The sequence below is a fragment of the Fusarium tjaetaba genome, assembly GCF_013396195.1.
Source record: "Fusarium tjaetaba strain NRRL 66243 chromosome Unknown NRRL66243_c0000059, whole genome shotgun sequence".
Taxonomy (NCBI): domain Eukaryota; kingdom Fungi; phylum Ascomycota; class Sordariomycetes; order Hypocreales; family Nectriaceae; genus Fusarium; species Fusarium tjaetaba.
The window spans coordinates 235061-259706 of NW_023501255.1; the positions used below are offsets into that span (position 1 = coordinate 235061).

At 49.2% G+C, this 24646-nt stretch overlaps 6 protein-coding genes across 6 annotated transcripts; 1 reads left to right on the top strand and 5 right to left on the bottom strand.

The window, feature by feature from the left end:
* Nucleotides 1-2325: 2325 nt before the first annotated feature.
* On the top strand, nt 2326-3430 carry FTJAE_2920 (chromatin-associated swi6; the record flags this gene model as incomplete). Its single annotated transcript, XM_037349164.1, has 6 exons — nt 2326-2335; nt 2492-2663; nt 2713-2755; nt 2805-2884; nt 2941-3298; nt 3353-3430. 6 exons carry the CDS (start codon nt 2326-2328, stop codon nt 3428-3430), a joined length of 741 nt encoding a protein of 246 aa, XP_037210036.1.
* A 3300-nt stretch (nt 3431-6730) lies between these two features.
* Nucleotides 6731-7201, bottom strand: FTJAE_2922 (uncharacterized protein; the record flags this gene model as incomplete). The annotated part of the gene is made up of 3 exons (XM_037349165.1): nt 6731-6888; nt 6938-7078; nt 7132-7201. 3 exons carry the CDS (start codon nt 7199-7201, stop codon nt 6731-6733), a joined length of 369 nt encoding a protein of 122 aa, XP_037210037.1.
* A 1493-nt stretch (nt 7202-8694) lies between these two features.
* FTJAE_2923 (sucrose cleavage protein) lies at nt 8695-9967 on the bottom strand (the record flags this gene model as incomplete). The annotated part of the gene is made up of 2 exons (XM_037349166.1): nt 8695-9420; nt 9524-9967. The coding sequence occupies 2 exons, from the start codon at nt 9965-9967 to the stop codon at nt 8695-8697; spliced, it is 1170 nt and encodes a 389-aa protein (XP_037210038.1).
* An 849-nt stretch (nt 9968-10816) lies between these two features.
* Nucleotides 10817-13220, bottom strand: FTJAE_2924 (glycerol-3-phosphate O-acyltransferase; the record flags this gene model as incomplete). The annotated part of the gene is made up of 2 exons (XM_037349167.1): nt 10817-12901; nt 12996-13220. The coding sequence occupies 2 exons, from the start codon at nt 13218-13220 to the stop codon at nt 10817-10819; spliced, it is 2310 nt and encodes a 769-aa protein (XP_037210039.1).
* Nucleotides 13221-15084: 1864 nt separating this feature from the next.
* Nucleotides 15085-18794, bottom strand: FTJAE_2925 (RING and UBP finger domain protein; the record flags this gene model as incomplete). The annotated part of the gene is made up of 5 exons (XM_037349168.1): nt 15085-15971; nt 16117-16252; nt 16336-17263; nt 17827-18502; nt 18557-18794. The coding sequence occupies 5 exons, from the start codon at nt 18792-18794 to the stop codon at nt 15085-15087; spliced, it is 2865 nt and encodes a 954-aa protein (XP_037210040.1).
* A 2820-nt stretch (nt 18795-21614) lies between these two features.
* Nucleotides 21615-24146, bottom strand: FTJAE_2926 (C6 finger domain protein; the record flags this gene model as incomplete). Its single annotated transcript, XM_037349169.1, has 2 exons — nt 21615-21715; nt 21770-24146. 2 exons carry the CDS (start codon nt 24144-24146, stop codon nt 21615-21617), a joined length of 2478 nt encoding a protein of 825 aa, XP_037210041.1.
* Nucleotides 24147-24646: the final 500 nt, after the last annotated feature.

The window sequence follows — 24646 nt, forward strand, 5'->3', positions numbered from 1 at the left end:
CGCTGTTAGCACCAACGGTACCCCTGACGCTTAGTGGCCGTCCCGCCGTCTGGATGTCTCTCCCGCTGCTCGCTTAGCGCTGATCGGGCTGCTCTAAGAGGTCCGTCCTAGCGCCGTCGGGAGGTGCAACTGTCGCTGATGGATGCTCCAGACGCTGTGGTTCCTGCGAGGGCAGGGCGAGCACTCTGGTCCCAGGGGGTTGCAACGGTGAGATCTTCAGAAATGATGTGATCTGTAGAGATCAAACTCAATTGGAAATAACTCTTAGAAGACAATGTTTTCGAGAATGTGTGAACTTGATCAAAAGTCCCATTGCCATCTCAATTTGGGCATCGGCATTGGTGGTGATCGGCTCAGGGTCGCTAAAAGGGAGGAGGATATGCAGCTATAAATACGACAATCTCTCATTCTAAAATTATGGCCGCCTTAGCTAAAATTCTATTAACTGCTCCGTAACGGCGTAAATAACTCTCCATTCCCATGTGACTGAATTACGGTAAACTCAACACGACCGTTGGTTATTTCACAAGCTCCACTTGCATTGCTGTCAATCAAAGTTTTAGAAAGGCTGATAGCTTGTTAAGATCCAGCCCGTTATACGATCTCATTTTCATACGAAAGCGAAAATCATGTATGGATGTGTCTATTGAATCACCACATACATAATGCCTTGAGATCGGCCTTAATCCCATAGATCGTGGATCTGGCGTCTGCTACTCTGAGCCTTACATGACATCCCTTACATCCACCGTCTGGTTGCCTTTGTCAATTGGACTTTCAGCCCGCCATTGATGACGCCTCAATCCTGCATATCGTAATAGAGTGGGTTCAGTTGGTTCCCCAAGTGCAGCCCCTTTATGTAAGCTTAGTGCTAAAGCAAAGTCAAAGCAAGGAAGCAAGTGTCGGGTATGTCTCAACCAAAGACAAATGATAAAACTGGTACAAGGTTCAAACATCTGTCGATCCAAGCAGCCAACGACATCTCATCTCTGAACCCCGAACAAAGAAGACTGAGGTGGCCTGGGGAAACAAATTCTGAACCGACTGGACGCTGCCATCGGCAGTCCTTGAGCGCTAGGCGCCCGAACTCGCACAAAGATTGGCCTTCAAGTAGAAGCATGGGTGGCACCGACCATGGGGTTGCTATTAGGCGTAGGATCCATGTCCGAGACACGACATAGGACCAGCAGACGGTGAGCTTCTGCAACCCCCTTTAACACTGCAGCAGCACTATCTCACATAGAGATCAGTGAGCCACTCAGTCGTCATTTACTTGCAATCTTTAATTACAGCCTGCAGCTCCTTACTTCAACTGACGCAGCGCAACTTGCTTCTCTGGAGTTGGCTTTTCATCTGGTAAAACAATCCTCGGCAATTCTCATCCGCACTTCCATCCGTGTTTTCACGGTCTCAATTTATCAACCCCATTCGCCTGTTCAGTCCAAGGCCGGGTTTACTTTCTACGTTGAGAAGCTCAGAGACTCTGGTATAGAGCAGGAAACATCCAGTGCATCGGCAAAGCTTAATCGGTGAGCTTCATTTGTTTGTCTCTTGTTAACCCCTGACTTGAGCCGCAAGCGCGACAAGATGGCAAATAGCTCTACTTAACCTGGGACTATCTTGTTCTCAGCCCACCGGGTACATGATAGCCGCCAGTGTACCAATCAACTACTGCTTTGTTACTAGTTGCCATCCACTGCAGTTCAAGCTGGCGTTTGCTGCCAAGTCATCGCGAGATGAACAAAAAGAAAGAGGGCTGATTGGCATCAAGTTGTTGGCATACTAGTCTGTAACAATATCTCCTTATTTAGAAGTAGCATCTTACTTGCGAATTCAGCCAACTTTGCTTTTGTTTGATTCTACGGAGTAGAATTGGCCAACTTCTAATCATCGGTTTTATTTGTCCTCCAGTCACTTTACAGGGGGCGAAATAGCTGACAGGTAACAGTGGGAAGTCCAGCGATGGAGGTAGAACAAACAAAGTGTAGCCGGCAATTTGGCGAGAATTGTAACACGCCGATGAGACAGAGTCGCACGGGACTAGCCATGAAGTTTGGAAAAGAGAAGCATTCCATCAGAGGTTGTCGTCGGGTCACATGCTCTGCGCCACAACTCAATTACAGCCACAGAGACAGCCTCCTCCAAAAGCGGGTTATAGCTCTACAGCGAAGCGCGACTACCTCACCTCACAGATCGTGATTTCTTCAGTCGCGGAATTGAAGTGCAGCCGTCGCTTGTTTTCGAATACCATCAACACTGTAATTTTACAGCCATTTACAAAATATTTCAACGTAGATTAGCACACGTGAGTCAGAAACATCAAAAATGCCCCCTGGTATGTTACCATTGTTATTTTTGCGTGATTCACCTCCGCCGACGCCTGTCGCACGCGACGGGCGATGGGCACATGGCGATCGCGTCTCCGATTCCACCACAATATAGCCCTTTTTTCGGCGCAATTGGTATCCTGCCGTTGCTAACTATTGCGCAGCTCTTAGTGACGAGGAATCCTCCGACGTTGGGGAGTTCACCACGCCTCCTCGCGCGAGCAGCCGCAAGAAGTCCACCTCGGCTGCTGCGGTCGATGAGCTCGACGATATGAAAGCGGGACCGGCTTCCGACGAGGAGGAAGGCGATGAAGATGAAGACTTGGAAGAGGATGAGTAAGATATCAGTGAGCCTATCGAAAGGGCTATAGCTCACATGCTGCAGGTTTGTTGTGGAAGCTATCAAAAAGCACATGGTCTACGACGACGTAGGGAATAATAGCCCAATTATATATCACATACTGACCGTGACCGCAGGGAAGTCTACAATTCCAAGTCAAGTGGGAAGGCTACGAGGCCAAGAAAGACTTAACATGGGAGCCTGAGGAGAATCTTAAGTAGGTGATGGAGTCGCATGACTTGCTCAAGGCCTTGTCTGACATGCTCTCCCCAGAGAGTCCGCCCAGGAGATCCTCGACGCCTACTTCGAAAAATACGGCGGACGCGAGAAACTATTTGAAGAGCATGAGACAGCATCAAAAACGAAGAAGCGCCGCCGCGCCACCACCAATGGTACCCCCAGCACAACGTCTACGGCCAAGCGATCACGACGTGAGCACCCGGCCAACTCTGCCACTCCGGCGACAGCGAAGAGTTGGAGTCCTCCAGCAGGGTCCTGGGAGGAGGAGATCGAGACCATTGATGCATGCGAGGATGAAGGCAGTGGCAAGTTGATCGTTTATCTTATTTGGAAGAACGGCCGCAAGACCAAGCACGACACCGACGTTATTTACAAGAAATGCCCACAAAAGGTCATTGATTTGGAGATTTGACGATTTTGCTTTTGCTGACGAGAGGTAATACAGATGCTCCGCTTCTACGAGCGCCATGTCAAGATCATTAGAGATGAGAACAAGGCTCTTGTCGATGGCGCAGAGAACTAGCGAGACTTGAACAAGAAGGACGGGGGAATCGGGGTGAGACGCAGCCGTATAAGGTATCCGTTCTGTACTGATTATCGATGTGACTGTGGATGGAACGGCGTTATGGGCGATAGCCATTAAGTCGCGGATGGGCTTCTATTTTTTTGATATTTGACTTTTCATGCGTCTTCACGCGGAATGGGAGCGGAATACTGGTATTCAGACAAGACTTGACAACATATCACATCATGGAGAAACACGGCGCACGTAGCATGTGCATTTGAAGCCTGTATTTTTACGAGAGAGCGTGTTGGTTACGCAATTGAGTCACAATGAATTAATTGCAAGCATTGTGCAAGCATTGGGTTCATTCATGTGAAGATGTCAGACTCGTACCTTGCATTCCGTGGAAGTGCGGCACATCAGGCAGGGTCACTTCATGATCCTTGGCCTATAGTCAGTCGGACGCGTCTCGACGCGACAACGGTCAATTAAAAAAAGGTCCTGAGGTGACGTTTTCTGCGAGGCTGGGAAAAGTCCAAAGACGTTCCAGCGTGTCAGAGGCCCCTGAAGGTCTCCACAGCGGGACCCTTGCAGCGAGCTTAGCTCTCCCCCCCCTTCCCAGCCTTGCCATTTACTGGCTTTTGGGCTGTAAGAAAAAGACGGTGGCGGGGCAACGACTTATAATAGAGTGAGCGGTCGTTTATGAGTGAGACTGCGCATTCCAGTTCCTGATCTTGTTTATCTTTTTTCTAAGAAACGAACCTTACGACTTATTTTCTTGAATAAAGAAAGAATTGAGAGATTTTTGGACATTTACGACTGTAACGACTCTCCATTGTACGACTTTTGTGACTGATTGGTTCATCTGGTTGCACTACGTTGACTCTACTCCAACCTCTTGACTCGGACTTTCAACTCTACTCATACTCTATCACAACAGAATTCTTGACTGGGTATGTCTACCCCATGAGCCTCAGCAGTCTAGTCTAATTGGACCCTTGAACTAACTGTCTCAGATTGAAACATCGCTCTTGAATCCATTGTTCGCAACAAAGACAATCTCAACTTATTGCAACACTACGACCCAAAGTCTCACCATACACAACATCAACCTCTCTCACCGATTGACCCACTTTCGACCGCCAACATGAAGAAGAACGACGTTATCGCCATCATCATTATCATTCTCTTCATTATCTTAGCAGCCGTGTCCTTCGGTATCTGGAAGCTCGTCTCTATGGCCAAGAACCACATGAGCGTGACAGGCAGCGGCACATCAAGCAGCCACTCCAGCCGCGACATTGCCGACTAGTCCCATCCCCTTATCACGCTTTATACCCAGTGGTGGTTCTTTTCCCTTGTTTATACTTTTGAGCACAGCGGTTTCGTGGTTATTTGCTGCCACTTGTTTTGGATACAACATAAAATCATGGTGGAATGTGGGCGGGTTGGTAATATCTGGATGGTTGATTTATGAATCACTCATGTTTGGGTCACGGCGCAATATCATGGCGACATTGAATGGGTTATGTGTTTTTGGAATATGTTTATGACCTTTTGGCATATGGGCAACGCATTTTGTATGGAAGATAGACTTGGTTAACGATTAGGAGGCCTAGTATGGCATGTGAATGAAACAATACATATATGTATCGCTTACAACAATGATCAGTTGTGCCGTTGTTCAGAGGCTTCAGTCATAAATCATTCTGAACGTCAACGCAAAACATTGCTCTTTGAATCATCACATACTGGTCCTGATCAACAACGCCTGGTGGTTTATTCAGACCTGACTTGTCAGTGACACATAGCTCTAAGTGCGTATTTAAAGAGAGGTCCATAACACACAAATCCTCCCTTCTTGGCCTCACAGTTTCTTCAACTATTCATATATATCAAACATATCCTTAGGAACACTCCTATTCAAATCACTACAATGGCGAATCCCGGGTTCCTGATGCCAGATCTTATCGAGAAGGCCTCTAAGCTTAATGTCGATGATTTTGACACCAGCAAGAGGACTAGCAACATTTCACGTTACCAGGAATTCCCTTATGCTCACTTTTACAGCTTCAAGAACACTCGTGATCCTGATGGCCTGAAGAAGACCAGCCCTGAGTATCATGAGCGTGTAAGGAAAGCCCTCAAGGCCCTTGAGGGAAAGTACTTTGAGGTTTATCAAGACTACCAGGCTTGGAGGAACGAACTCATTCTTATGATTGAAAAGGATGATCAGCATAGCTGGAACAGTTTCATAATGGACCCTCGCGACTACATGGAATTTGGCGAGGGAATATTGGAGGACCTCGAGATTTTCCCTGCCCATAGCAACGGGCACTACCCGTTCCCGAGTCATAGAAGTCAAGATCTCTTCAGTCAAACAGTCGTCAAGAAACGAATGCGATTGGCCGAAATCAAGGGGCTTATCGAGACCGGACGCCGTGAGCTAGCCCGGCTGGAGGGCTCCGACTCATTCGTCCAACTTCGTAATGAGTTCGTCAAGTATCACGAAGAAGTGGCAGCTAACTGCCATTTTCGAAACGTCAGTGATGAGTCGAGTAGTTACGCGTCTTCTAGTTCAGAGCGACTTATTGAAGATTAGAACGAGACTTGCTGAGGGATGAGGAGAATGACATCGTCCATGAGAATACCCAAGGATAGAAATTGACGCCTCTCGGGTTCTACAGCGCAGGCTAAGCTCTGTCTAGACAGATTAGCAGAGCATTGATCATAAGGTTCGGGAGGGTTTAGATTTCAAGGTGAATCCAGCTACGAAAACAAAATGGTATGGCATGTTGCCGTAAATCTCTGTAATGGATACAGATTGGGTTCTACTTACGTGATTTAAGTGCCTTCGACATGAAGCCTTCCACGGATAAATTGTTCGAATATTAGAATCGTGTCTTTCAAACTGTCACTGTTCAAGGACGACTCAGGTGTGACTTATTCGGTGCAGCTTACCCTGTCGAGAAGATTCTTATTTCTGATTGGCCTAGCTGTTGGAAGTTCGCTCAATGAGGCAACTCTCACTTTTCATAACCCAAACGAAATTGTGAATGTCTTTCGGATGTCACTGAAGGCTAATTCGAAGTACCGTAGAAGTACGGGTTTCTAATGGCTTCATTCAGTTTGGAGGCACGAGAGTTACATACATGACGACACATGATCAAGACAACTAAGTGGTAGATAACTCAGAGGCCGACTTGCAGCATTCTATTCATCGGTAAGAAATCTAGCCTAGGCCTCTCATCCCTTCATTTATGTACAATCATATATGCGTATCTGAAAACTTTGTTCGAGAAGTTGTCACCATGACCCTTACTTGCGGGCAACGGGAGTAGGAGTTGGGGCCACGATGGGCTTAGTAGGAGCAGCGGGAGGGGGCTGAGGGACAGCAGGAGGAGTGGAAGCAGAAGGAGGAGGGACAGGAACCATGGGAGGAGGAGTAGGGATAGGGGTAGGTCCGGGAGTAGGAACTGCTAATAATCAGTATAGCTCAACTTCTCTCATGCACTAGTCACTTACCACCAGGCTGCTGGCCGTTGCCAGGCTGGGGCAGCCAACTACCAGGTCCTCCATTCTGACCACCGCCGTAGTGGCCATGGTTTCCAGGCTGAGTGCCGTTCATAGAAGGAGGAGGAGGGAAGAAGCCTCCAGGGGCGGCCTCTGTATGGATATCAATATGCTGGTCGGACAAAATGAACAAGAGATATACTCACGAGGGAAAGGAAGAGCCATGGCAAGGGGAGCCGCGGCGGCAATGGCAAAAGCGATGAAACCAGTCTTCATTTTGGCGGTTTGTTCAAGGTAGTGACAGAAAAGGTTGCTTGATCTGAGGGATGAGAAAGAATGGTAACGACTTCAAGTCTTTTATAACGAACGAGGCCAGCTCAAACAACAAGGATGTAAGATAAGGATAGCTTAGTAGGTCACAGACCAGGACGATGTTGTCAAGAATAGAGAAGAAATGATGGGCTGGGAATACACAAGAACCTGTTTTTTGACGAGATTGTAGGCGGTGTTATATATCTGTTGCTACAGCGGACCACTTTCCCCCTTGGTAGCTCTGCACATCCTTACCGTGATGGAGGAATATACCGAGAGACCCATGAGTGATCAGCCGCAAGTTAAGTTAGATCATGGAATGTGAGAAAATGAGAGGCTAGGATCATGCGTGTGAGTTGACTGACTCTCCACAGTGCCGGGAGTCTTGAGCTGAGTGAACCGGTGTGGCCGATGGAGGACCGGTAGTTGGGGATAGTCTGTATCTCTTGATGAAGCTTACATGGGTGGGTACGGAAGGGTAAAAGCTTGTCTCGTCTTGGATGTTTCTTTGCTGAATGCTTGGACGGTATTGATACATGGCAAGCTGTGGCATTTTATATGTATATACTACGGAGACTTATGATTTTATGCTTAACGACTCTAGTTGTTCATCAATTACTAATTTTTATACTAATATCGTCTTTCTTTATTTAGATACCTCAATATTGTTGCCTGCAATATTCTTGATTCACGATCAACACAGTCACAGTATGACATCTTTTGCAAAAACAAGAGTTATCCGTCTCCATAATTGAACCCACAGCCTTCTAACAAACGACGCGTAACGCAAAGAAACAACGTGAAAACCCATCTCCACCAGTCCCTACGGAGCACCTACGGAGAATTCACCTCCAGTAAAACACATGCCCCACAGCCTATCCCCTGACAGTCAGCACCGTTAGGTTTGTTTCAAGTCTCAACTCTCCCTATTTTCTCCACCACCAATCATTGTCTAAAATACAGTACGTGCCATGACCGAGGCTCTTTTGTTCTGCAGGTACGCGCAGATCTCTTCTCCAACAAGGTCCTCTATGCAGTATCGAGGAGGTTGACGACGCGGCCTGCAGAGCTTGACGCTGGGGTCGAGATCCAGTGGAATTGACTTTTGAGGGATGAGATAAAATTGTGGGATTTGTGAGAGCGTATCTTTGACTTTATTTTTACGGTTTCATCGTTCATGTTGACGAAATCTATGTGACGGTAGATGCGCAGTGCAACGGGACAAGGTTGAGTCAACAAAGTTCGGTTGTAACCTCGATATCGCCAATCCTTCAGAAACCAATCGTCGTCGCTGTCTATGTCGTATACTCTATACAGATCATCGAAGCGGTTTATCGCCATGTAACAAAAGTCTAGCCTCCCTGCTTGATGAACCTCCCATCATGTTGAACCGTGGGTATTTTCTTCCTCAATCAACCTTTCTTTCCGGAACATTCCATCTCTTATCACTTCGCCTCTCACCAACTCATGACGCCTCGGCCACGATCAAATCCACCTCGTAGCTGACGCTCAGGCTTGACCACCTTGCCTCTCAAGACTGTATATCGGATCAAGTTCTCACAGTCTTCAGGCATGACGCGTGCCAACCAGATGCCCTGCGATGCGCCCACACTCTCCTCTGCTGGACCGTTCGTACCATTGCCGTTCTTCTCAACGCCATTTGTGCCATTCTGCTGCGCAGGAACCGGATCATCCAGACCAAACGCATTCGGCCGTCGGTAGATCATGACGTTGGCAGAGTACTTGTGTCCTCCCACATGGCTGATGTAGTAGATACCAACACCGCCAGGCCTCTCATCATGCAAGTCTCGATACAGACCCAACGGCCTTAGCTGGCGCTCAAACTCTTTCCTCAGAATCGGCGCACTCTGTGCACAACGCACATCGCGTGTTCGGTGACTGCACATAAGAATCACAGCGTTGTGAGGGCAGTCCTTCAGAGACACATCCGGTATCCCGGCGGCCGGGTCGGGAGACGGAAGAGAGGCCGGGAGCGGCGTGGGGTGAAGGGGAGAAGTGCTGGTCGGTGCCCGGTTGATAACTTCGGTGACAATCTGAGGCACACTGAGAGGGTGGACATTGTTAAGAAGCTTGAAGGCTGGCAGTAGTAAAAGAGTTGTGGGCTCAGAATAGTCATCTGTGTCATGAGGCGTCGGCATATTGGATGCCGAAAGCTTGAGTTTCTGTGATTGTTAGCGCTTCAATCATCAAGATTCATGAGTGATGATGTGAGTGAGGCAAAATACCCTCGTCTCATACATCAACTCATATGAGATAAAGACTCACCCCATTCGCAGGCTCGGCGGCCTTAGAAAAAGCCTCCATTACACTCCCCTTTTCATCCGCCACATCCCTCACCCAGTCCGTCTTGCCTGTTCCAACAAGGAGGTGCGTACTCCAAGGCTCAACAAGTCCATACAGCACATCCTCCTCCTCAATCTTGAAGCCTCGGGGATACCTCACGGAGCAGTTTTCACAGTCGTGTAGGCATTCCTCGCCGTCTACTTTTGGATCCGTCTTGGCGAACAGCTCCGAAGACGAGGGCTTGGTGTCCTGCTTTGCAGATCCTCCGCCGAGCACGGAGCCCATGAGGTTCTTTAGTGAGAGGGCCATTCTCTGCTTTGCGGGCTTGTGCTGCGGAAGCCAGGACGGTACAGCGGCTGTTATGGAGGTTGAGGGGGAGGTAAGGGGAGGGGGATTGTCGTGTGTGGATGAGGATGATAGGGTCATGTTGTAATAAGAGATCCAATCTTTCGGTAGATTTTAGGGCCGTTGACGTCTCCAGATGCCGTAGGTTCGGTTCGGAATGGGACAGTTTGATTGGCACTGATCCACTTGATTAATTAATTGGTAATGGATATACCAGCAAGCTTTTGGAGATGTTACTGATTGATAATCAGATGATCGATCAGATAATTAATTGTACTCCGTACGCTGTAGCCAAATAATTTACCTGCCTAGGTAGGCAGGTACCGAAATGGAGGATGATTCAAATGGTGAGATCGTTTCTTTTTCTCTGCATTACCAAAATCGAGTCTCCTATGGCTTCAAATAACCCAAACATTTCGCTTTATTCCTTCGCTCTTTTGTCTCCCCCGTCTATCTCCGATCACCGAGCCTGACAGCCTGGTAACATGGCCCATGGGCACGTCATTAGATTGCATCGGCTCCCACAAAAAAAGTTATCAGATCCTGTCATTTTCAACCGTCAGGGTTCATCAAACCCCGGTCTCCAATTTCCAGCTCTGACGAACCCCAGAATTAATTACAACATTTGTGCAAACACACTTCTTTGGACTGGCCCGTAGCCCCAGGTTTCTCATTCTTTATAGAATAATTAAGGTTTTAATTAAACTCAAGATTGAGATGTAACGGTCGTGTCAAGATCCGAAAACTAGGTATCCTCCTTCAAAAATCTCTGTCCTCGTGTCACTCAGGCCACTCATGTTCCTCAAAGAATCAGCAAAGGAATCATGCTATGCGGTAGCCTATTCAAATAATACAAAATGTTTAGCTATAGCTGCTTGTAGCTTTCCCATTCCCAATGGTCGCCTCTGCCTGTCATGCGCTTTTCAATGCTTACGCGTTCTTCTTTCTAGCCTCATCATATCCCTCCTCTTCACTGTCGTCATCCTCGTCGTCACCCTCTGTCCTTTCTTGATCTGTCTTATGTCGCCTATTCTTCATCGCCTCTCGAATCTTGCGACTCGCCTCATCAAATCCACCTGAAGAGTCCAAAGTGGTGAACCCACTGATAGGGAACCCACCAGATCCGAACCCACCCCCGCTGCTGCTTGATCTCGACCTGCTACGGGCTCTGGAAGGCGGCCGTGTAGAGAAGATTCCCACGTGACCAATATTGCTGAAGGAATCGTTGCGCGGGAGAGCTCGGCTAGACTGTGTCGTGCTTCGTCGCGACAGAGCTGGTGGGGTCTCAGGCTCATAGCCAGTACTTGACTGGTCGCTGTCTCTGCGGCGATGTGCCTTGGTGGTTGTGCTTGAGCCACCCTCGGCTTTGTACAGGTCAGGCACAAGTCGTGCCCTTTCAAAGTCATCAAACATCTCAGGCCCCAGCGTGTTGATAACATCTGTTACCTGAGCGCTCAACTCGGCTCGTCGTTCTCGTAGCTTGTGGATGTTGTAGTTGGAGGTTGGTGTCAAGCAGAGGAGTAGTGGGCGCAGAGACTTGAAAATATCCATACCAACCTCACCAAAACGCAGTGATGCAAAAGTGATACCAACCATAAAGGGCCACAATGCGAAGTAAACCACCAGAAGCGGTACTCCCTCAGGAACATAACCCCAGAGACGGTCTTGCCACACCTTGAAAGTTATAATGGCCGAGTAAATATGATAGAGAGTGGGTGCAAACCCGATTGCCACAAGGATCTTCCAAGTCGCCATGACATCGCGGCCGCGAATCTTGACTGTAGAGCCCGCCAGAGCTGTCTTAGCCTTCTGTCGGCTGATGATCTTGGTCGCCACGAAGACAGGCGAGAAGAGAATCAGACCTGGCAATGTACAGATGAAGAGGAAGAGTAGTTTGATTGACCGGTAGATGAAAAGGAATATGACCTTGAGCATATTCATCTTGGCATACTGAACTTGGTGGTCTTTCAGGTTGAGGTACCGCAATTGAGAGTTGTATTCTTTGACAGCGGCAGACAAGGACGTAATGCGCTCATCGTTCTTGTATCGCTCATATCCCATGCATAATCTGCGGTTAAGCTCGATCACTACAGGAAGTGGGAGTTTCTTGCCGGTAGGGTTGTAGAGTCGGCGAGCGGCCTGGATGACCATGAGTGTGTCGTAGTCGGGTGCAGAGACGGTGACAGAGTTCAGAGCTTGATAGACTGTATCAAGAACTTGGCCGATGGCTTCACGACGCTGGTTGTTGCAGTAGAGCTCAACGAGGTGACGAGGAATTTCAAACGGAGCACCGAACTCAACAACCGCACGCGAGCGGAACTTGTGAGCATGGAAGTAATTCATTCCCACAGGGACAATCTTAAGGCCACAATCGGGATCTTGGGCCAAAGTCCCAAGGGCCATGATGGCGACACCAGCCTTGAGAGGTAGAAGTTCAGTGCGATCGTGGCTACCGCCCTCGGGGAAGATACCAACACAGCCGCCATTGCAGAGCCGAGAAAAGACGGCCTCGTAAACTTTGGTTTGGTCAATGTGAGGTGCCAGCTTGAACTTGGTGCCCTGGTAACCTGGAGCAGGACCCTTTACGTCCTTGTTGGTGAAGTTCCCATCTTTATCGATATCGTCACGGCCTGTGAGTTGTTGCAGAGCGATCTTGCCCTTAAAAGGTCGCTTGACACGGATCTCTTCGGGACCGATAATCTGAGAAATATCGACGCTGGCGCCACTGGTGTTCTTAGTTGAGGGGAGGAAGAGCATGCCCTGAACCTCGCCCTCTCCCTCTCCGAATTTTGTACCGACACCTCGAACAAGGGTTGGGTCGTTGATAGGATCGGGGAGGTAGATGGTGCCAGTAGCTGGCTTGGCAGCATCTTGAGCGCGACCGACGGGAACTGAACCAACTTGTCGCGAGCCCCATCCGATGAAGCCGTGGACTGATTTTTGGGCAATGAGGAGGGACGCTCGCCGCTTAGCTTCGTTACGGAGGGTACGTTGAAGGATGATCGCATCGACGAACTATTGCGAGTTATTAAATGGTCCTGCCTTGTGCAACATATCCGTGGTGCGCTCTATCTTTAAACACGAGCTCCCCATATTATACACAACTAACCTGATTGGCATGTGGCGCTGCGACGAACAGAACAGGTCCAGTCTGAGGAACACGCCAGGCACCTCGAGGCACAACTTCACGGAAGAACATATCGACGATGTTGCCAACGGTATAGAGGAACATATCGTACTTCCAGTTCACCATAGGATAGAGCTCCTTCTGCGGGGTTGGGTTCGTCGAGGACTGCGGCGCTGCCGCGTCCTTTGTCCCAGCATGTTTAGACATTACGGGCTTGCGTTGAAGAGCCCAGCGTTATTAGAACAGGCGCGCGAAACGATATTTCGAAATCGAGCTGTGGATAGATGTTGGACAATAAAAATTTCGACAGAGCTAGACAAGCGAGTTGTGGTCGATATGAGGGGCGGCGGGCCTCAGTTATGGGAATGGACGGTCGGGCGGAAATATGACGAGAGATAATATATACAAATGCTCGGAGGTGTTGGTTTTATAAAGAGGTCTGCATTCCTGGGAGGACAAGGGTGAAGGATGTGAAAGAAGATGCGGGATGGAGATGGAAATGGAAATGGAAATGGAGAAACAGCTGGGGCTGCTGGGGTTGGGAACAGAATGTACTGCACCTCAAGGAGGGGAAGGTACCTTACCGTACGTGATGGAGGGAGAGGTGTCTGCCCAGTAAGGAAAGGCCGGTTTTAAAGCTGACAAGCTATGATCTTCATAGGACGAGTTAAAACCGACGGCACTTTACATTTCGCTTTGGCATGTCACAATTGGCTCCTTTTCTCGAGTCTTTTCTTTGTTACTTACTCTGTCCTTGTCGTCTACGAGCTTCCTTTTTAGTTGCAATCGCCCGTCTGCGAACCCTTCTGACGACCGAGGATATATACTTCCAAGCCCTATGGACTATAGTCTGCGGCGCAAACCCCGTACCAACCCGTACTCGCACTCGGCGCTTTTCCCCTGCAAACTGTTTATCATCACTCCACTTACATTGGAGATCCGGTGCGGTACGGTACGGGATGGTGCAGGTTATAAGGAGCACCAGGGTTTTTGCGCAGTCAGTATAATAGCATCAAAGACATTGTTTAACCCGAGCATGCCGGTCACAAGCCACAAATAACGGTTCTGCATGAACAGTATGACAATATTTACTGTCAAGAGCTCCAATCTCTATCATTAAACTGCATCAAAAACAGAGATATGTGCCGTCCCGTTGCCCCCTTTGCCCTGCCGAGAGATCACAAGCCCGAGTCACCTATCGATCAATCAATCACAAGTTAATTCACACCACTATCGTCACCACCCCAGCCACTGATGGTTTGCTCAACCCCGGAACCATCCGCTCCATCACGCTACAGTGCCTCTCCATATGGGTCCCTTACCGAATTCTCTTTGCGAATTTCCGAGAAACATGAACAAGGAAGAGAAAAACGCATCCGTGCACCTGTATTCACATGTTAATTGTTGACTCTTCATCGGAGTCTCAATCATTACAGCCACAAAAAGTCTAGAGATTAAGATATGTTGAAAACAAGTAAAAGCTGCTTGGCGCAAATCTTGTCTATGGCTATTAGCTAAGTCCCAACAAAAATGCCCAGTCAAGTGGTATCAATGCAGTTGAGGCCTCTAATGCATGCACCATCAAAACGAGGGTGTGCACTACCTTATATATAGCTTGGGTACCTATGAAATTGCCGTGCCTCCCAACCCGTAAGACCGTCTGCTCATCCCGAGGCCGAAAGGATCTTCAGATTTTGATAGAAGAGAATAGACGAGCGGCGAGATGCTGGGCTGGGTATTCTAGACCTTTGTACAGCTGCATAATGCTACACATCTTACAACAAACCCCTGCTTCAATATGCAACTGTGATGCGTTATGCTGTAACTACTGAGTAGTCACTTTTCATATTTTTGTCGTAAGCATAGGGTAGATATCATTTCTCACCACAAGGAAGTACACCTTATACATCATGAATGGTCATGTGCTGAAAGTTGTCACGATGCTTCAAAGCTGTAGTTGGTATTAGTAGTAATTAAAGATAATCAGACGTCCTCCCCCGCTTTGTTAAATCCGAATCAATCAAAAGCAACGCTGGGAAATATCCAACTCCAATCCAATGACCTTGAGCACTTAGCGTTTTCCCCGTCGCCGGCTCTTCTTCTCTGGGACACTTGCGCTGCCGCCTTCAAGCTCACCCTCCTCGATCTTGCCCTCATTTTCCAACTCTTTCAATTTCTCTTGCCCCGATATAAACATGCTCAGATCGCGATTCATCTCTTGAAGGTCAGCATTCTCTCCTTTGAGTTTCTCCAATTTTTTGACTATCGCTTCGTGGTCGCTGTTGAGATGCTCAATCCGCTTCATCAGTCCCTCGTTCAAACGTTTTTCCTCTTGAAGAGATTTGCCAAGGTTGCGTGCTAATGTTTCGCTCTTGCTTGCCTTGTTGCGCTCTCGAGCAAGTTGCTTCTCTAGCTCTGGTATCGTTTCCTGACTGAGGGTTGTATACTTTTCATCGAGCACTGCCAGCTTTTCCATGGCCTTTGAGGCTTGTGCTGCAGCTTCCTCGGCAGCAGCAGAAGCTTTCGAGGCCTTATCGACGGTCTTGCTGATCAGTTCTTCATAGTATGCCCTTTGAGATTCCAGTTGACTCGTGACAAGATGCGTGTATTCGAGACCAATGCTGTCCAGCTTGGCTCGAGGAACAACATCCTCTTCCTCCAGATGACCGACTGACCTATTTCTCGAAGGAAGTTCCACAACCTTCCCATCACCTTTATCTCGTATCAGTCGGTGAACCCACATGTCCCCAGCGTAGTCCCAGACATGCTGCGTTTCCAGCTCCAGAGCAAAACAATGGGCTGTCTCTTTCCAGTGATCTTTTGCATGACCACCTTTGTATCGGCCACAGCCCACATAGCCGCAAATTAAACAAATCCATAGATCATCTGTGCAATCGCAGATGCTGCAGAGATTCGAGACTCCAGACCCAAATGGCTGCGAATGAGGCCCCGAAGGGTCTGATTCCGAGTTAGGTGAGGTGTTTGTGAATCGACAGACAGGACACCCAGCACCTTTCCAATTTTGGAGGCATGTACAGTGGAACACATGAGAGCATGGTATTGTCATCAACCCATTTGTCTCATCCATGCGTTCCAAGCATACAGGGCAAGTTGGCAATTCCACGAGATTCGGTGTCGGAGGGGGAAACGGCCTGAGGCTGCTTGACATGCCAGCCGACGAGGATAAGGGGGAAAGAGCTCCGCTTGATTTCCTTCGTGTTGGTGTTTCGAATGTTATACTCTTGACGAAAACAACATGGCAGATTTGAGGCTGTATCATTGTTAGAGATTGGGGTAGAGAAATGGAGGTTTTGTAACTCACTTCCACGGTATTAAATACCTTTCCATCAAACTCTCTCCGCCATTGCTTGGCTCGAAAATTGTTTCGGAACTTGAGCAAGACAAGATATCTATTCATCCGCGATGTCATAACCATACGGCAATGGCTGATATCTCCCCTCCACTTTTCTCCGACGAAACCCATCAGATCACCTGGCGACATATACGCCGGAACTGCTGGTATACAGAGGGTTGTGCAGTCAGTATCCTTTGAGCCACTCGCTTCAGTTTCTTGATGGGCCGTCTCGATGAGCCCGGAAGTCTCGTCTTCTTCTCTGTAAAAGTGCACAACTCCCCAGCCAAGCTCAGTATTCTTTGTCTCTAGAGGAAGAAACTCGGCTTTTGTCGCTGTACCGGCTCCCCCAAACGTTGGCCCTAGTGAAGGAGCCGCAGAAGGGCCACTTCGGGTCGCCTCGCCTGCCATTGCGTGCCCAGTCCTAAGGTCGACCGTCTCGAGGCTAACACGGCCAAACCGCCAGTCTCTAACTGCGTTTTGTGGATGTATCGCGACACTTGAGTTCGGGGGCGGAAAGCTATTAGCTCGCTCGAGCCACTGTCTTTCGGTTACAATCTCGATTTTCCGTCCAGAGTCTTTGACCGATGGCCTCGCGGCTGCGCCACAATCTATTATACCGAGATTCGACGAGGGTGAGTTTTGCCCTGTAAGAGTATATGGAGTTGCGTGGTTCGCTGGGTAGTGCTGGGCATCTATAGATCTCGAAACTTTATAAGTGGTTCGTCGGTCTGGTCGTGGGTGGGATGGAAAGTCGTCGAAGACACCCGCTTCAGTAGATGGAAGCCAAATTTCGTCTTGAGCTTCAGCTGCTGATGCTGCAGCGACCGGATCAGGAGTCGGATAAAGCTCGAATTTGAGGTGATAGAAGTAAGACGGCATAGCCTGATATATCAGTCTGCGGTTGAACCGCTCGCTCGAGAAAGATGCACAAAGTCTTGGTCGCAAACTCAAGTTGATCTAGGCATATAGAGTGAAGTGTATCGTTTGTTGCTAAGGAGGCCAAAATAGATGATGGTGAAGCGGGCGATACTTATAAATCATCGTATGCCTGGGTGTGACAGTGACGACGACGAAGAGGAGGCCTGACTTGGTGGGTACACGAGTATTTAAAGAGGAAAGATCTAAACTTGCGAACTTACGGCTCATGAGCTCTATGTAAGCCCCACCCATCATGACCCGGCTGCACTGTGGAGTACCGGGCAACTGAGGGGCAACTCCACACAGCGTCAACACTTACATGGCAACACATGGAACATCACAATCAACAAGATAGAGTCAGAAGATATGACAAATAGTCAAGTAGACTTCAATAGTCTATTAGCACCTTGCAGAATATTTGTAAGGGCAAAAACTACATAATAATCATGACAGGCCTAGAAGTTGCCTGATCTCGAATTCAATGCCAGTCCCTAACGCCGTCGTAAAATCCATCCCTCAGCGCTCGTTGGAATCGCCTACTGGCCACCGCGAAGTCGGAGAACGAGGTGGAGAGTTGACTCCTTCTGGATGTTGTAGTCGCTCAAGGTGCGACCATCTTCCAGCTGCTTACCAGCGAAGATAAGACGCTGCTGATCAGGGGGGATACCCTCCTTATCCTGAATCTTGCTCTTCACGTTGTCGATAGTGTCGCTGGATTCGACCTCAAGAGTGATGGTCTTGCCAGTGAGAGTCTTCACGAAAATCTGCATACCACCACGAAGACGGAGAACCAAGTGGAGAGTAGATTCCTTCTGGATGTTGTAGTCCGAAAGAGTTCGGCCATCCTCAAGTTGCTTGCCAGCAAAGATGAGTCGCTGTTGATCGGGAGGAATACCCTCCTTGTCTTGGATCTTGCTCTTCACATTATCAATGGTATCGGATGACTCGACTTCCAGAGTAATGGTCTTTCCAGTAAGGGTCTTGACGAAGATTTGCATACCACCACGGAGGCGGAGGACGAGATGAAGGGTAGATTCCTTCTGAATGTTGTAGTCGGCAAGGGTTCGGCCGTCTTCGAGTTGCTTTCCAGCAAAGATCAGGCGCTGCTGGTCAGGAGGGATACCTTCCTTGTCCTGAATCTTCGACTTAACATTGTCGATGGTATCGGATGACTCGACCTCAAGGGTGATGGTCTTGCCAGTGAGGGTCTTGACGACTATGAGGACAGGTTAGAAGCAGTTCGTGTGGCGATGAGGTCGATGTAACTTACAAATTTGCATACCACCACGGAGGCGGAGGACAAGATGGAGGGTGGACTCCTTCTGAATGTTGTAATCAGAGAGGGTGCGGCCGTCCTCAAGCTGCTTGCCGGCGAAAATCAAGCGTTGCTGGTCGGGGGGGATACCCTCCTTGTCCTGAATCTTGGACTTGACGTTGTCGATAGTGTCGGAAGACTCAACCTCGAGGGTGATGGTCTTGCCAGTCAGGGTCTTGACGAAGATCTGCATGATGACGGTGATCTGTCTCGGAAGTGATGTGGATATATGGTAATCGGATGAGAGAAGGTCTTTGTTATCGCTGGTCTTGAGCGAAAGTAAAGTCTTGTGTGAGAGATGTTTCGGGAAGAAAAGAGGATGAAGTTAGAAAGAGGTGAGAGAGGTTTAAGTACTGAGGGGGGAAGGTTTGTTTGATAATCAAGCGGGCGGGCAGGCGAGAGGGGGCGCAGTGACTGGATTACGCTTGCCAGTGACGAACGGCACCGGCAAGGCAGCGTGGCAGACACTGGAACCCAGAAGGCAGGAGCGCAGCTTCCGGGGGCGGATGATTCATGCTCGAGAGCGAATGACGGTTGCGACTAGGGAAGGCTCCAGAATCCGGCCAGGCTGCAGAGCGCCACAGCAAGTCCTAAGTACTTTATATTTATGTGACCTCACGTGCTGATATAAAGTACTCGAGACCTGTCACTTATCGCCGTGAAGTGGGTCCAAAGTTCGCCAAAGGCTGAAAGTCAGACTGATGTCAGGAGCGGTGTTTGGATGTCATTCATGCTCTAGCATCTTCGAGGAGGATCTCGAGGCGCTTAGAGATTTAAAAGCAAACCGTGGCCCCAAGTTCAACCCAAGGCTATATCTGAGGTGCCATCAACAACCTGCAACCACTAGCTAATCAGTCAAAGAGTGTTTACCATAGGCCGACGCAGTCACTTATCCATTACCGTCTCATTCACCATCTCACCGTGATTCACATCAGCAGATACCCACGGTCTAGCGCTAGGATGCACGAGAGCGGAGTGGCGGAGCCTGGAGCGGGCATGTCGCCACTTTACCCCGGGAAAGACAAAAAAGCGATGCTTGCTTGGATGTCCCGAACAGATGCAATTCGACCTTCGCAAATTTGTCTAAAAAGAATGGCTAACTATCGAGGCCTTTTCTGGGAGGTCGCAGGTGATCATTCCCTAAAGGTTCGGTGGCCAAGCCTTTGGATCAGGAACCGATGGCAAACGCTCTGGATCAACACGCCGAGATAACTCAAAGTGGATTTGACAGGATACGGAGCAGGTCTAGCACCATTATTAAAGACGGGAGAGTTGATATACCTCTACGGACACCTCTCTGGCATCGAGAATCCAGCACTCACGTCACTTGCCGTCTATAATGATGAATTTTTACAGCAGAAAATCCAACAATCTCAGTCCAACATCCAGATCAAATGTCCCGGTGGTCACCGACTTCTGCCGCCCGCTGAATCCGGTCTTGTCGGCGCTCGCGACGTCATCAGCCAGCGATTCTGGCCCGTGAGGACCCTGTCTCGACGACTACCCTGTTCGCATCAACTTCTTGAACTTGCTGCAACACAACGAGGCTGGTAACGTTTCGAGTTTGGATTGATGGCAATGCCTTGAATTCGAAGGCATTTATTGCCCAGCCGTGGCCATCTTGTTGCTTTCATCTGGGAGCAACCGTCTTGCTGTTTCGTTTGATTCGTTATCAAAGCTAATAATGAGCTTATCTCAAACAATCATTGCTTAACATGGCGTCTTATCATGACCCCGCCTTTGTGGTGTTGGCAAGGAACCTCGTGAACCACCCAGGCCCCCGATTCCGTGATAGCTCGGGCCTCAGGGGGCAAGAAAACACCAAACCTTGATGTAAGGTGTCAAAATTAACTCAGCAAAGTGTCCCTTAGACTGAGGCTAAATTTACCTAATATTTTCATCACTCACGGGCAAGGTCCTGAGTTTTCTTTCCTTCCCTAGCTCGACAATGTCTGAGGGTGTCTAATGCCATCGGTCCGGCCAAACAGCCATGGTGTTTCACTTCATGCCATGGCTGACTGTGTTTTTCGCTTTCCCTCCAGCCGTTACAAATATGCGCCTGGATTAGGAAATATCTTGGTGTCGAATGAGACATTGTCTTAGTAGCTTCTGAAGTTGTGACTTCAAATGATTCAAGCAGAACATTATAGGAATGGAGTGGCCTTAGGGGGTATCACTTGAGAAAAAAATCTCAAGGCTTCTTGCTTCCCCTTGAGCGGCCCCTGACATGAGTTATCTGATCGTTCAGAGATCTCATGCCATGCACTGGTCACTCATTCACAGATTCCATTCGGTTCAGACTCAAATCTCAAGGGTTTAAAAATTCCATTCGATATACTTGTGGCAGCTCTGTAGCACTTGCCAAGCATAGAGCCTTTTTTGTAACTATCCCAATATCCCTTTGACAAATTGCTAAAATAAAAAACACGATTCGCTCTGCTCTTCGTCGTCGACTTCGCTCTGCTTGTCGCGAGTCTAGCCCACTTGAGCTCACCAACGCCCTCCAAAGACACTGTAAATCACACACACCTCCCATATAGGCTTATCAGCCATGCGAGTTCAATCATTCCTCAAATGCCACATCGTCAAACATGATCCCGTAATAACACCACAAAATGGGTGAGGTTCGCTATCATCTGTATGGTACGGTCGTTCTTCTCTTTCTCCAAGACTTTAAAACAATAAAAACAATAAAATATGATAAAAAGAACTAAAACGCTCTGTCTTCTTCAGTCATACAATCATAGAAGAAAGTCATAAGAAGGTCATAACACATTTTCCCGTGTCAGGTAGCTTCGTGTTGTCGGGCGGTGACCAGCCGTGATAGAATGTTAGAGTCATGTTCGTATGCTCAAAAAGGACAAATCTGGGGTCGCTGTTGACCAAGATTGAAAAGGCCTTGTCAACGCTTTCGCTGTGATAAAACAAATGCAACAAAGGAAAAGAGGGCTCCTATAGTGCCCTATCATATGTTTTGACAGTGTCATAGCATCGTGACTTGAGTAGCAGTATCTTAGTTGGCCCGGATAACAAGCTTCGAGAGGAACTTGTTGGACAGGGAGTCGAAGTCGTAGCGGTCAAACTTTGACTCCTTGCGGGTACGAAGATAAGCCTCTGTGATGGTCGTTAGTACGTGATATAAGAACAATACTGTCAAGATGTACATACCGTGCTTGATGACGTGCTGTCTCACTTCAGTCATGGCCTCGCAGACCGAGGTGTTGTTGTGGAGGAGGTGGCCATGCTTGCGTGTGTCCCAGTCGGTGAAGGCAGGGAGCTTCTGGGAGATGGCGTGGAAGAGACCCACAATAACACCAACAGGTGTTGTCTCCATGTCAGTGCAGAACTTGTTGACGGCAACAGGGTCGGGGACTCGGTAGTGGCAATCAAACTGCATCTCCTCCCAGACGGCAAGGAGGATGGAGGCAATCATGAAGATGGTAGGCCAGTTCTTCATCTTCTCACCACTGTAGACTCCAGAGTACAGGGCAGAGAGCTCCTCGAGGATATCCTTCTGCAACTCACGCCACATGTCGGCGAGAGCACACTTGATCTGGAAGTTGATCATGACGGGGGCGACAGTACGACCGTAGTACTTGGAGTCCTCATCGTCAATCTGACCATCGAGGTCAACCTCGGAACCCTGGTTCTCAACCATGGTGATGTGCATGGTGAGGTTGTAGGCAAGGACCAGCTTAAGCGACTTTCGGATAACAGGCATCTTCTCCTTGACATAGTAGCGGTGAGCGGTCTTAAGGATCTCGGTGATAAAAGGTGTACCCTCGAAGTGGTCATCAATGAAGTCTTCGAAAGGACCATCAATGTGCTTGTCAAGATACTCAGAGAGAGCATCAAGACGAATACCCTCGGCACCAACGTCAAGCTTCTCAGTGCGGGTCTCGAAGTCAATGGGCTCCTGGTCGGTAAGTGTGGACTCAACCCAGTCGACCGAGAAGCAGCTATCATCGGCAACAAAGACCTCGCGAACCATAACGGGGAGGGCGAAACCGTAACCGTGGGTGATCCACATAAGGGTCTCCTTCTGGGCGAAACCCTTGACGTTGTAGACTGAGACACCACGGTCCATGTGTCGCTCGTAGTCGGCCTTCCAGTCCTTCATGAAGTAACCAATATCCTTGATGTCGATACGAGTGCAAGGAACCTGCCAGAGACGGGCGTGAGAAGGCTGGCAACCAGCACAGGGCTCACCCTTGTCGCAAGTCTTCTTGAGGAATTTGCATCGGAGACAAGCTCGCAATTTTCTGATCTCACTAGCCTGCTTTCTCTGCTCAGGCAGAAGAGGTCCCTTTCTGCGGCCAACCTTTTTCTCAACGGTACCATCCTTCTTGCCATTGGAAATACGTCGAACAACATTCTTAGTGGTGCTCTTAGCAATGGGGCTCTTGCGAGGACCCGAGTTACGGCGGGTGGTGCTGCTAGAAGATGGAGAGACAGATCCGGCACCACTGCCGGGACTATGGCGGCTCGAAGAGGGTTCAGACTTGATGGGGACAGTGGCGACAGCGGTGGTAGCGACAGTGTTGGTAGCAACAGGTTCATGGGTATGTGTGTGAGCGTGGGCGTGAGCGTGGTTGTGAGCCTGGCCATCGTTGCTGAAGCAGTTGCGGTGGTTACCAGCATCGACATAGCCGTCAGACTCGGGAGAGAATGGAGAGTAGGGAAAAGGCGCAATCTCCTCGAAGCTTCCAAACTCCATGGAATTGGCGCCGTCGGAGGAATCGGAATTGGTTCTCAAGTGAAGGGTCTGGGAAGGGTTGAATATAGCAGCGCCCTGCGCATGAGCTTGTTGGAACTGATCAAAGTTGGGCTGATTCCAATCCACCATGGCCCAGCCCTCGCCTGAGGATGAGGGAAGAGACAGAACCTCGAGGTAGGTACCGGTAGGAGAGTTGCTTCCGACACTATCAAGCCGAGGTAATCCATCCATCTGCAGAGTATTCTGAAATTCCTGCCAATCCCCCATTCCGGCGTTAGGCCATACGGCTTGTGTGTGGTCGTCCATTGGCAGTCCGTTGAATGTTGATTCGAGGAGATTGGCCTGGAGAGCTGCCTGTGTAGTCGCGGGAAGATAATCCAGGGGGTTGGTCGGCTGGAAGTTTGCAGGGAAGGCATTGAAGCTCATGAGGGCAGCATCTTGGATGAACTGTGTCATATCAGCAGCAGCGAGGTGCTGCTGTTGCTGCTGCTGTTGCTGAAGGGCCCAATCCGTCAGGGGGTTCACACTTTGCTGAAAAGGAGATTGTTGTAGCGGCGAGTGCTGGCTATGAGGACTGGCGGACTGAGATGGAGGAGAGGACTGATGCTCCTCCGGGCTCATCGAGGCATAGCCGTGAGAGTTGTTTGAGGACATATCGAGGGGAACAGCCCAGTGTCGGGCGTCCTGGGGCATGATGTTTGAAGCAGCCGAAGGACTCGAATGGGTCGTGGCAGTCGAGTACGTTTGGTAAGCAGCGCGATTTCGAGTATCGAAGGTCGTCAAGTCGAGATAGGCATCACCCCCGCCGTTGTTGAAGTCGTAAGTCATTCTGGGCAAAAAAACAGAAGGGAAGCGGAGTAGGAAAAGGCGGATGATCGATAATATTCTAGGAACTGAGCGGACGACACCGCTCTTTCGTGAAGTCCCTTGTTGAGGTGAAGGGAGGAGGTCTGAGGTTTTGGAGCAGCTGGAGAAGGAGGAGAAGGCTCAACGGCGGGTAGATCATGGGTTAGTCTCGCTGCTGTGGGCGGTTTGTCGATGGGGGAAGAAGCGGTGAAGCCGTCGGGACAAGCAGCCAATGGCCAAGCCACCTGAGATGGAGGCGCCCACCCACTAGAGTGGCCGCTACATAAGCCTATCCGCTGGCGGCGTCCGCTCCAGTGAAGAGCACACGACCCGCTATGGATCGCATGGATCCCGCCTAGCACCTCACAGGCTCACACCCCGGGAACCCTTGGGTTACTGTACTGGCTGTTCAACTGCTGCAACCCTCCTGCGCCTCTTCTGGGGTGTTGCACATTGACCAATTGTGGAAGTGGGATCGATGG